The sequence below is a fragment of the Euprymna scolopes genome, chromosome 33 (genome assembly GCF_053919585.1).
Source record: "Euprymna scolopes isolate OS-2025 chromosome 33, ASM5391958v1, whole genome shotgun sequence".
Lineage (NCBI taxonomy): Eukaryota > Metazoa > Mollusca > Cephalopoda > Sepiida > Sepiolidae > Euprymna > Euprymna scolopes.
In genome coordinates, this window is record NC_136514.1 from 90,707,996 (window position 1) to 90,721,103 (window position 13,108).

At 34.3% G+C, this 13,108-nt stretch overlaps 1 protein-coding gene and 1 pseudogene across 1 annotated transcript in view; both read left to right on the forward strand.

Annotated features, from left to right (window-relative positions):
* The window catches only part of LOC145258353 (pre-mRNA-splicing factor ATP-dependent RNA helicase PRP16-like), a 290,934-nt gene that overhangs the window by 83,799 nt on the left and 194,027 nt on the right, over positions 1-13,108 (forward strand). Inside the window, exons 13-15 of the mRNA XM_080116587.1 lie at positions 1,333-1,479; positions 3,303-3,513; positions 11,487-11,549. Of these exons, the coding sequence (XP_079972713.1) occupies positions 1,333-1,479; positions 3,303-3,513; positions 11,487-11,549 (421 nt within the window). The remainder of the gene's footprint in view (positions 1-1,332; positions 1,480-3,302; positions 3,514-11,486; positions 11,550-13,108) is intronic.
* Positions 6,914-7,029, forward strand: LOC145258396 (5S ribosomal RNA; annotated as a pseudogene).

Consider the following 13,108-nt stretch of genomic DNA (forward strand, 5'->3'; position numbering starts at 1 on the left):
CAATTTTGGGTCTAAACACTTGAAATTTTAGATGTAGGTAACTTGGATATGGGTAAAACTTTTTATTTTGATTTGAGACCAAAATAATAAATTTTAAGGGGTCAAAATTGGGGTCAAAGTTAAAAAAAAATTACCTCTGTAGTCTCTAAGCAATTACTCAAACAATTTTTGGTTTAAACATTTGAAATCTTACATAAAGTGTATTTACATTAGGGCAAGTTATGAACAGTGCATAGGGCCCGAGCAAAGCTGGGCTGAACTACTAGTATATCTATATATATATATATATATATATATATATATATATATATATATATATAAAAGTGACATTGTCTGTGTGTGTACATTTCCCTACCAAACTACTCTGTCAATTTTCCGTCTACAGACTTTAGATTTGACATAAGGTTATTGAGATTTGGGAAAATCTTCTTAATCAGTATTTGGCCAGAAATTTGGCTGTCAAGACGTCAAAGTTCAACGATTTGATCTTTAAAAACTCTACCAAACTCCTCTGCCAATTTTGGGTCTAAACACTTGAAATTTTAGACGTAGGTTACTTGGACATGGATTAAACTTTTTAATTTAATTTGAGCCCAAAACAATGAATGTTAAGGGATTAAAATTTGGATCAAAGTTTTTAAAAATTTTACCTCTGCGGTCTCTACCAAATTGCTTAGCCAATTTTTGGTCTAAACATTTGAAATTTTACATAAAGTGTATTCATATATAGGGCAAGCTCTTTAATCGGTTTTTGGCTGAAAATTTGGCTGCCAAGGAGTCAAAGTTCAAGAGATTTGACCTTTGCGATCTCTAGCAAACTACTCAGCCAATTTTGGGTTTAAACATTTGAAATTTTACATAAAGGGTACTCAGACATGCAACAAGCTTTTTAATCAGTTTTTGGGCGAAAATTTAGCTTCCAAGAAGTTAAAGTTGAAAGAGTTGACCTTTGCAGACTCTACCAAACTCCTCCATCAATTTTGAGTCTAAACACTTGAAATTTTAGATGTAGGTTACATGGACATGAGTCAACCTTTTTAATATATATATATATATATATATGCACATAAAATTATGAACAGTACATAGGGCCCAAGCAAAGCTGGGTTGAACTGCTAGTATATATATAGAAAGAGATAGATATCCTATTATTCAGGGTAGATAACAGCAAGATTACCTGAGAATTATTGGCTGTTTAATCTATAGACATACAGAGAATTGTTCCTGTTAGGCGATTTGGTTACGCACTGACCAATCAGCTTACAGGGTGCATTGATTGGACTATTTAAGAAGGCACTCTAACATAGACACTGCCATTTTTTGTTTTTCCAGAAAACGCTGATTAAATATATGACGGATGGTATTCTCCTGCGAGAATCTCTTCGAGAATCAGACTTGGACAACTACAGTGCGATTATCATGGACGAAGCCCACGAACGATCTCTCAACACAGATGTTTTATTTGGTCTGCTTCGAGATGTAAGTTTTTTTTTTTTTTTTTCTAACCTAATGTCATTTTAATTATCTATGTTCCCCATTTGCACCTCTCTCAATATGTTATACCCATCTGAAATCCCCCAAAACAAATGCACAATACCATTTTAACCTTTAAAAAGTAAAAAAAAAAAAAAAAATCTGCTTAATTACAAGGTAACACCCTCTCCCAAATGATATCCATTAACTGACTTATCCACCAAGTTTCGGTCATAAATATCCGACAGTCTTTGTTTTATCAACATTTACCGAACATTTTGGGTCATTCTGATGATTGTCTTATCAGTGGCATGATCCTCTATGGACTCCGCATTCACCTGACAGACATATCGAAAGATCAAGCTGTAACATGGCATGGACGTTACTTTTTAACTGCGTCGCTACAGTTTAAACCTCTCTCGGATCCCCACGCCATCTGGTACCATCACAAAAGAACAAACACAAAAATAAAAATCCAACTCTGCATTTTTTTAATTGCAAATGAAATACAGTTATTCGTGGTCCTGGATATGACCTTAAACTATATCCGATGGTGAGGCCTCAGCTTGCAGGCCTTAGGGAGTGTGGAGCCACCCTTTAATTGCCATTGCTCCCAGGTCCACTCTGACCCGGAGTGGTAGTACCTGTTATGGTCCCAACTATGGGTTAAATAGAATATGACTTAAAAAACAAATATGCTATATTAAAAAATCGTTCTTCAAAATCACCAGATTCGACATTAAATAACCTGAAAAGGGTTGATATGCCGTAAAACAAAACAACCAACCAACCATTTATTCATGGTTCTTTCAGAACAACGCATTTCATTATTTTTTTCAAAGTCTCTTCACACACATGTGCTTTTTTTTAAAGTATTTTTTTCTCTCCTTTACTTGTGATGCAAGTTCGCGTGCACTTGCTAATTTACATACGTGCTTTAACAGCTGCTGCTGCTGCTAATATTTTTGCTAGCCAGCTATCCTTAGGCTCCTGATGATATTTTCATGCGCGCTCTCTTACAGAGCCTCTTATATCTAAAATTAAAACAAACTTCAGTTTATGCCTTACTTGTCAACCAGGTTTCAGTCATGAATGTCCAACAGTCCTTGTTCTATTGCTATTCGCTGATATACTCCAAATGTGAAGCTCTACAGTAATTGATACGGAGCACTATCTAGTGGCCATTAAACATTTTAGCTGAATGAATAAGTTTTGTGAGGAATGAATAACTTTTTTTTTTTACTTGGGAGTCATCACTTATCAAGGCCCGAAAGCCACTTGAGGATAAGGGTTAAGGCATGTAAGGTGCTAGTGTAGTAATTGTTAATCGTGTAAAATGGGTAGAATTTGATTATTTATGAGGACGACTTAACAGGAACTTGTTAAGATTGGGTTTAAAGGCTACCATGTTGTATTCAGCTGAGAAGCAGGTTAGCAGAACAGTGTTCCATAGGTGGACAGTTCTGGGAAAGAAATGTTGTTCATGGAATCTGTGTTTAGATTTATGTACAGTTAGAGAGTGGGGAAAATCGTATATAGTGGTTGTAACTAGTCGAGTGTTTTTTATGAAAGTTTGGCAAGAGGAGACTATCAACTAGAGTTCAGTCAAGCACTTGCCATGATTTTTTTTTTTTACAAAGAGGTTACCACATATCAAGGATAACGACAGACCACATATCAAGGATAAGGACAGACCTGGCCACAGACATCTACGCTTACCTTATTGTTTTGTATGTTCGTCTGTTCTGACCTTCATTCATTTTAAAATTGTTTTATCTTAATAAAAGAAAAGAAAAGAATAATTTTTTTTTTCTGGTTCTTTCTTCCAGGTTGTATCGCGACGACAGGACTTAAAGCTGATCGTAACTTCCGCCACAATGGATGCTTCCAAATTTTCCACCTTCTTTGGAAATGTGCCCATCTTCAAAATTCCTGGACGGACATTTCCTGTCGATGTGCTGTTCAGCAAGAACCCTGTTGAGGATTATGTTGACTCTTCTGTAAAACAAGCGCTGCAAACTCATCTGCAGCAGGCGGAGGGTAAGTTAGACATGAAAAACGGGGATAGAAGTTGAATCATGGATACAATCGGCACCACCAGAATGTAATAATAAGAAAAGGCCACATTAACTTTTGTTTTTTTTTAAATTTGTGGTTGATTTCTAAAACAATGTAATGTGTATATTTTATGAAGATTTTTGCACAAACAAAAAAGTTAATAACATGTTTACTTAACGTCTTCTATTAAAGACCATCTGCAACCCGTTATTATTTATTATATATATTATTAAATATGTAAGTTTTAAAGCATTTGTAGAGGAGTAGTACCTTTCTGAGATTGTCTAATGATGGCGTCCTTGAAATTAATATTGAAAGAATTTTGCTTAATGCAAATCTGAAAGATAGGCCACACACACAGGCATTGATTTCCATATATATATATATTTTTTTTTTTTTTACACAGTGATCACCACTTATCAAGGCCCGGAAGCCACTCAGGGATAAGGGTTATTGCAAGTACATTACGTTAGTGTGGAGATTTGATGAAGTGTTTACTTAAGGGGGCGGTTCATTAGGAATTTGTTAACATTGGACTTGAACACATCCAAGTTGTATTCCGGTGGGAAGCAGGCAGACGGAAGAGAGTTCTACAGGCGTGCAGTTCTAAGAAAGAAGCTTTGTTCATGGAATTCACGTTTTGATTTAGGCACAGATAAAGAGTGGGGGAAATTTTTCACAGTGGATTCGGCTAGACGGGTGTTTTTCGTGAAAGATTGGCGAGGGGGGACCAGACATAGTTATACATATATAAATGTACAAACAAATGTACATATATGGGGTGTTTTATTAGAGCGAACGAAAATAAATTACAGAAAAATATTTTTATTATAAAATATGTAGTTTATTTTAAAGATTAATGTTTGACATTTATAATCTATATTCCTATAAATTATTATTTTTTGTTTTTTGTGTATTGATATTCATATTAAAACCCTTTTATTCTATTTATTTAAAAAGAAAATACAACTTTCTTATATATGGGTTGTGGAATTGCATTTACTAGCAAAAGATCCAGCTAATTTGCATATTCTTTTAAACATTCATTTTAATTAATTCCCTATTAGTTGCTTCGGTTTTCTAATAGCATAATCATCTTTAGTTAACTATTATGTATAATTATATTCATGCAGATATTCTACATGATTTATATTTGCGTAAAAAGTTTATAGTATGCACTAACTTTTTCTATATATATTTATATATGCGTATATATTTTTGTTTAAAAAAAAATTTTACATACCAAACTCTTCCTAGAGGTTTTGGTCTACAGACATGAAACTTCATATATAAGGTATTTGAACCCACGCAAAACTTTATATTTGGGTTTTAGCCCGGGAAAATCGGTATAAAAGTGTGAAAATTAAAAAAAAAATTTAATTTGCCAGATGAAGGTCCAACACTGGCATTACGAATATGCATGCGTAACATAGTAGCTATTGGTTCATGTTTTAATTTTTAGCCTCGTAGCAAACACGCATTCATTAACGGCAAAGGACAAAATAAATCGTAATCAAAATATCATATTTAAATGTATTTTACAAGCAGGCAATGGCAGATGCCCTGCTAGTTTAAATGCAATTTTGGGAATACGGCACTGCAGCTTGCGCATATACGGCAAAATCTAGAGGTTCAATTTTCACAAACTCTACTCATTAAATTAGCCTGTATTTGAGCAATAACACATCAAATATGTCTTCAAAGTGATCTATTGTGTCTGGTTTATCAGCATAGATGTGGAACTTTATATATTTCCCCAAAAAATACTCTAATGCAGTTCAATCGCACAAACAAGGTGGCCAGTTAACAGATCCATTTTATGAAATTATTCATTCTGATCAGGTTTCAGTCTCTCCATGATGAATTGCCAAACCAAGCCGAACTCGAAACAACCGATATTTGCCAAATCTGTAATTAAAGAAAATAGACTTGTTAATTTAAAGTTGGCTGCCTCTAAAAAAAATATCCTGTATGAACACATGCACATAAAATATATGTAACTTTTTATTAATGAAGATTCTATTTGTTAAATCTTTATCGCATTTTTCTTTGTAAAATTAATAGATTAACATTAACTGCATATGCGTTTTTTCATCATTAAAAACGTTTGTTAAATTGTTCATCATTCTTTTTTTACCATTAAAACGTCTGTTAAATTATTTATCATAATTTTTACCATAAAAAACGTCTGTTAAATTGTTTACCATAGCTTTTTACTATTAAAAACGTTTGTTAAATTGTTTACTATAGTTTTTTTACCATTAAAAACGTCTGTTAAATTGTTCATTATTTTTTTACCATTAAAACGTCTGTTAAATTATTTATCATAGTTTTTACCATAAAAAACGTCTGTTAAATTGTTTACCATAGTTTTTTACCATTAAAAACGTCTGTTAACTTGTTCACCATAGTTTTTTTACCATTAAAAACGTCTGTTAAATTGTTCACCAGAGTTATTTACCATTAAAATCATCTTTTTACCATGCAAAATTAAAGAAAAATATCATTAATTAAAAGTTTTTTCATACTTCATGTCTGATGTAGGCCCAAGGTTGGGACCATGTAAAGAAAACATGGATTAGGTGTAAGAAAGATATATTTACCAATGAGATTACAAGGATAGGATAAAGGGTAAGCAGAGCTTATTATCTGGTGGTGTCCATTATAGATAGTCGTATGCATGGTGTACTACTAGTACTCCTGCTGATTCTATGGTATTACAATACTGCTCTCTGAGAGGATTATCTCACACTGTAATATAGTACTCAAAGAGTTTATGATGCAGGGAAGTTTCGGTTTTACAAGAATGTTTTGTTTTATTTTCACTTACTGATACATTTCTGAACCATTATACACCCGTTGATTGAGAGTGTCGGATTGACTTCCTCATCTTGGTTGTTATCGTCACAACGTTTCGGCCGTTTTGCCCTCCGGCCTTCATCAGGTGTTTTGTATCGAACTGGGGAACTATTTGTTAGGAGTCTCGAACCCAACCCTTTATTATTATTATGGGGGTACCGACAATTACTATTGTACACCTTTCGGAAATCCCAGTTTTGGATTGTCTGTGGACAAAACCACTTGGACGATAATGTTAGTTTCTACACTGGTTTTTATAAAAAGGTAAGAACTGTCATAGAAAACATCATAAAGATGATTATTTTTAGATGCATGAGAAGCAAATATAGTTGTTGTGTTGTGTTGTCCGAAGATGGTTTGTCAGTCTAATTTGAGCTTTGAGATATTTCGTACATAGAACACCCGTAAGATGATTCTGTAGTAGAGGTGCCGACTGCTGTCTTTTCGAATAACACTTTTCCTCTTGCATTCCTTGATACATGCAGATTCTGCAATCATGACCTATTTGCGGCTTGCAGTATGTTAATATGGCAATCACATTGACGCATCGGTTCCCATAAGATCACTGAAGTTGAGCAATGTTGAGCCTGGTCAGTACTAAAATGGGTGACCATTTGGGAATTCCAGGTGTTGTATGTGCTCTCCACTTATCTTTGTTTCTAGAACTTTTTGTCACTGGATACAAGCGGTGCCAATTCATGAAAGGTGAAGTTGGGGACTGCACAACCCTTGCCTCACAATTACACGCACATCTACCCTTACACAGGGTATCTATTGTCTCTTGAGACTTAATAGAGGCATCGATTATGTGAAGAATATGTTTTCAGCTAAGTTTCCCCACAAGTCAAAATACAAACAACTGTTTTGAGCGAAACCTTCAAACTATACTTGAACCATTTCCACTGTTCTCTTGTGATTTTTTTTTTAAAATCTTTTTTATAAATAATAAAACTAAGGAAAAATTGGTGTGAATTGCAACATTAGTGAGAAAGGATTCTGTCAGTTATCTTTTTCGGGATCTGCAGTTGTAGCCCTAGATGGGCTATGCTGGTTTCCTACAAAGGAGGAAGTTTACAGGGAATATTAAATTCATAAGCTGCATGTATATCCTGGTTATGGGAAAATAATGTAGAGCTCTTAGTATTCCCAAATGGTCACTCATCTGGTACTGACCAGGCTCCACATCACTTAACTTCTGTGATGTAACAAGAACTGCTATATCAATTCGATTATACCTTTCTTGTTTCTCAACCCTTTTATTATTATTTTATTATTTAAATTTTTCTTCTTCTTGTCTCATGTTGAGATTAGACGACTTGTAAATGATCTGCAGTTTCCTCTGTCCGTTGTTTTTTTCACTTATGCCACCTGCTATGAAGTAATAAAAAACCTAGACACCTCAAAAGCATGTGGAACTGCTCTCATCCCGGCTATACTATTAAAAACCTTGGCTGAGGTTGCTCCAGTTCTCTCCAAACTTTTCAACAAATACCTTAACAAATCTTGCTTTCCTGACTGCTGGAAAACTGCTTCTGTGGTACCAGTTTACAAGAATTCTGGCAAAAGAACTAACCCATTAAATTATCGCCCCATTAGCCTCCTCCCTCCTTTTGCCAAAATATTTGAATCCATAATTAATCAAGCTTTAGTCCACCACTTTACAGTTGCTAAACTTCTGTCCGACCAACAATATGGATTTAGGCAAACCCGTTCAAATGAAGATATCCTAACTGTAATCTCTGAACGTATTCACCATGCACTGGATAAAGCAGGGGAAAGTAGGGCAGTAGCTCTAGATATATCTAAGGCTTTTGACTAGAAATCTTCCTAAGATTCCAGTTTCTTTTCATATCATACATAAGACGTTAGTATTTCGTTATCTTTTCCTTCTCAGTTCTGTTTAACCCAGCATCATTGGGGAAACTGACTTCTACTAAGGTTGCTTCTTTCTCCTTCTTGTCCCATATCACTATGTTAGGTTTTATGGCTTAGTTTTCTAGGTTCGTAGATGTAGGAATTGCATAGTCATAGGGGATGGCATATAATTTATTTCCAACCGTTGTTTCTGATATACGTTCCCAGGACTTGCTGCTGTGTTCAATGTTCTACTTTTTATCGATTATCCAGTCGAGATATTTACACACTCCATTGTGTTGCGTCGTATAGTAGCCATCCTCCAGCAGAACCTTACAGTTGGATGTCAGGTGCCTCACACTCTCTACTTTGTGTGACAGAATCTGCACTTGCTGTTGGGGTATGGGTGACCGTATATGCAGGGAAAAAGGAAACCATCTATCATTATGGGATGAAGTAAAAATTATGGAAGAGAGTAAGATGACTTAAAGAAGCAGCTCATATGTTTAGCAATGATGACATACTAAGCAGACCTAACATAGAATTTAATACAATAGAAAAACAATCTATAATATAAAAGCGAAAATGTGTGTTTGCGTGCGCTTTTTTTTTTGTGTGTCCAGCAAAGGCATTTTTCGGGGGGGAGCAGGTGCTCAGAGGGGTTACCATGTCTCAGAACTTTTTATATACTCCCTAGATTATAATATCTATGATTTGCGAACGGATGTCGCGTCTATCTTTATTCAAGCAACATTTATTTTATAAAATTCCCGTTATTCTGTCTTCTTGCGTGTTTGTTCATGTTTTTCGTATAAATAAAGCGAAAGTATTCAAAGAAATTGCGTTTCCCTAGCACTCTTCCCAGGGACATCCAGAAATCAATGAGCTTTGATCAATGTGGGAAAAACCTATTCATTTGGACATTCCCCTTTTTATGCAGAGCTGGTTTTCCTCAATATCTTGGGGAAACAAACAAATACGCAGAAACTGGCTTGCAGCCAAAGTTAAGTGCATGATTTCATTCCCCTATGGCGTAATGTTTGACCTCGTTAAATTTATCTACCTGTGTGAACTCATTCACTTAACTTTTTAATCGTTTAATTTGAACGATTCTCACTTCTCTGCCCTTTTAGTGTTGCGGTAACATATCACCTTTCCTTCACTTTCTTTTCCGCCTTCGCCTCAAGGTTTGGTTTTGAGCCTACCTGCCTACTAACACTTTTTTTTTTCCTACACACACACACCGACAAACACCTGGGCAATGCCAGGCACTCCTCTAGTCTATATATATATGAAAGATGAAATAGCCATGTGTGTTTTTGTATGTCCCGCAAAGGTTTTTTGCGGCAGAGTTCTCGGTGGGGGGGGGGGGTTATTGTGTTTTAGAACTTTTTCTATACTCCTTAGATTATAATATCTATGGTTTGCAAACGGACGTCGTCTCTAGATTTATTTTGATCAACGTTTATAAAATTCACTAATAGAAGCGAACGTCATTTGGCGGCTTTCTCGGTCGGGACTTCCAGAAAAGCAATTCCCCACATTGTCGGGACTTCCAGAAAAGCAATTCCCCACATTGATCAATCAATGTGGGGATACCCTTCATATCAACCAATTGCTATTCATTTTGGGAAACAAATAAATGAAACAGCAGAAAGCTGAGTTGGCCTCCAGCCAACGTTTGTTTCTGCAAGTCAACTTTTTCATTGACATCACTAAAGTTCAACGTTTTTCACTTCATATGGCTTCGTAGCATAGCGGTAAAAGTTCACGTTTTCTTTCACTTTCTTTTCTGTCTTCGAGTTCGTCACGGGTTCGAGCCTCCCTCCCTTCTAAAACTTTTTTTTTTTCTTTTACACCTCCAAACACCCGGGCAATGCTGGGTACCCCCTCTAGTTAGTTATAAATGATAAGATCACCATAATATATGTGTTTGTGTGTATATATGTATATATAGTAATCCGTTAGTTATAAATGATAAGATCACCATAATATATGTGTTTGTGTGTATATATGTATATATAGTAATCTGTTAGTTATAAATGATAAGATCACCATAATATATATGTTTGTGTGTATATATGAATATATAGTAATCTGTTAGTTATAAATGATAAGATCACCATAATATATATGTTTGTGTGTATATATGAATATATAGTAATCTGTTAGTTATAAATGATAAGATCACCATAATATATATGTTTGTGTGTATATATGTATATATAGTAATCCATTAGTTATAAATGATAAGATCACCATAATATATATGTTTGTGTGTATATACGTATATATAGTAATTCGTTAGTTATAAATGATAAGATCACCATAATATATGTGTTTTTGTGTATATACGTATATATAGTAATCTGTTAGTTATAAATGATAAGATCACCATAATATATATGTTTGTGTGTATATATGTATATATAGTAATCCGTGCTGATGCAAACCTGCATACCTTATTGCACACAGCACACACTCTGCCACCAGGTGGGGGCGGGGAGAGCATGAGGTTATGCACAAAGGATAAATTTAGTCCTGTTAGGATTTTGGCTTTTGTGTGTTATGCCTGTCATTGTCCTTGTAAATCAGCTGCCAGCCTTTGGGGGGGGGGGGCACCTGGGAAGCACGTGGGGGAGGGGATGTTGGATGCAGAGCATGAGACTTGAGATGCCAATCATCTGCAGAAATGCTGCATCATGGTAAATAAATATTGATCTATAGTGATAATAAGTAAAATTGTACACCCCCAAAACAAGAATACGTTTAAGAGTCCAAAATTCATACTAGAATTGTCTGCAAGGACCTGTGACGTAACGGATAAAAAGTGTTAAGTAAAATTCAGTTCTAAGTGACACTCTTCTAGAGCTTGAAGGTTCAATCCTAAAAATACAATTATGAATTGCATAAGACTTCTACCCAGACTGAACAAGAGAATGCTGTTCCTCATAGATTAAATTTGAAATTTTGTGTAAATTCCCAAGTTGAACAGAAAAATTTCCAAGTTCAATCAGATACACCTGAAGAAGGTCAGAAGTTATACGGTCCAAAATGTGAAAATAACACTCAGTAGTCCAAATAATCAAAATAATATAAATCTTGTAAGTTTAATTTAATAATTTCTGAGTATTTTAAAAGTATATTGCCAAGAAATGTAAAAGTTTTTTGCGAGGATCTAAAATTAAGGAAGAAATGTTTAATCAAACTTAATCTTTACATGAAATTTTTTTATTTTTCAGGGGATATATTGATATTTATGCCCGGTCAAGAAGATATTGAAGTTACATGTGACTTAATCACAGGTAAGGCTAGAATTCTTAGATTGATTTTTGTTTAATCATTTATGAATTGATTTGTTAACAAAATCAATAGATTCGGTTTCTTGTTTGAAGGTGATTCGGTAATTGCTTGTAGCAAATTCAGAAAGATAAGCTGAAAGAAAATCTATTAAAGGAGGCACACATGACAGCGATGAATGAAAATATATGTGAAGGCCTCTATTCTGTCTTGACAGATAATGGATACCTCCTGTAAGGGTGACTATGCATATAATTTTGATGCTAGGGTTGTGCAATCCTTAGCCACATCTCTCCTGAGTCGGCACTGCTTTATTCCAATGTCAAGAAGTGCAAGAAACCTGAAAACAAATGCTGAGATAAGCAGAGAGCCCTGCTACATACAGCTCCTGGTATTCCCAAATGGTCACTCATTTTACTTTTGTCCAAGCTCAACATCACTCTGTGCTTGTTAAAACATAGTTAATAAATTGTTTTTTAAAATATATCATTTTAAACAAAAACAATATTATTAGTGATGGGAGGATTCCAATATTTTTTCCCGATTTCAATACAATTACCGATTCCGATTCTTTAGAAATCTCTAAATATTTAACTATAGAGTTGTATTTTTTTTCTCTGATTACCGTAAAAACACACATGTTAAACATGCAGATATTTTCCTAAGCATACAAATACACTTGTGGGGGCCGATCTATCAATTTTAGCTTCACTGGTGGTTTAAAATCAATAAATATTTATTATTTTATCATTATTACCAGCAATTGAAGATTCAGCTTTAAACAAAATCAAATAAAAAAAACATTTAAAAGAATTGTTTTGGAATCAGAAAATCGGTACAAATTTTTCTGATTCCGATACCCTCAAACATTCCGATTTTCCCAATTCCGATTAATCGTCCTAATGCTAAATATTATATGAGAAATGTGTGCAGTCACTGTAAGCGTTTATGTTTATGCTGGAAGATGGAAGTCGAGAGTGAAATTGCACAGGCAGACAGGTTCACATTCTATTTAAATTATTTTTGAAATATGATCAAGCATAAGTGTTAGTTATTGTTAAATAATATTACAACATATATCTTTAATTAATTATATTATTATTATTTGATTATTATGTGTTTCGCTTATATTGTTCACATATAATTTCAATACAATGCACACATGCGCTCCATATTGTTTAATAATGAGGTCTAAGGGAGACAATTACTGTGGCCGGATATTGGAGTAAAGTAGAGTTACTTTCCTTGATTAGTATTATGTTTTTTATTATTAATATTATGCTTAGTGGTGATTATTTAATTCTTACATTACTTGGGTTTCTTTTTGTGGTTAGTATTTTTATTCGTATATCTTAGGTTTTTATAGAATGAAAACTTCTTTGTTGTGCTGTGTTCTTTTATGTATATGTGCAATGGTCTAACTGTGCTACCAATGTAGAACTCATTGCATATACAGAATATGTGCAAAACATAAATGCTTACACAGAGTGATTGCATATATTTATTTTACTTCCTCTTCCTCTTGAAAATGGGATATCCCATGAAAATTTGGGAACTTTATACA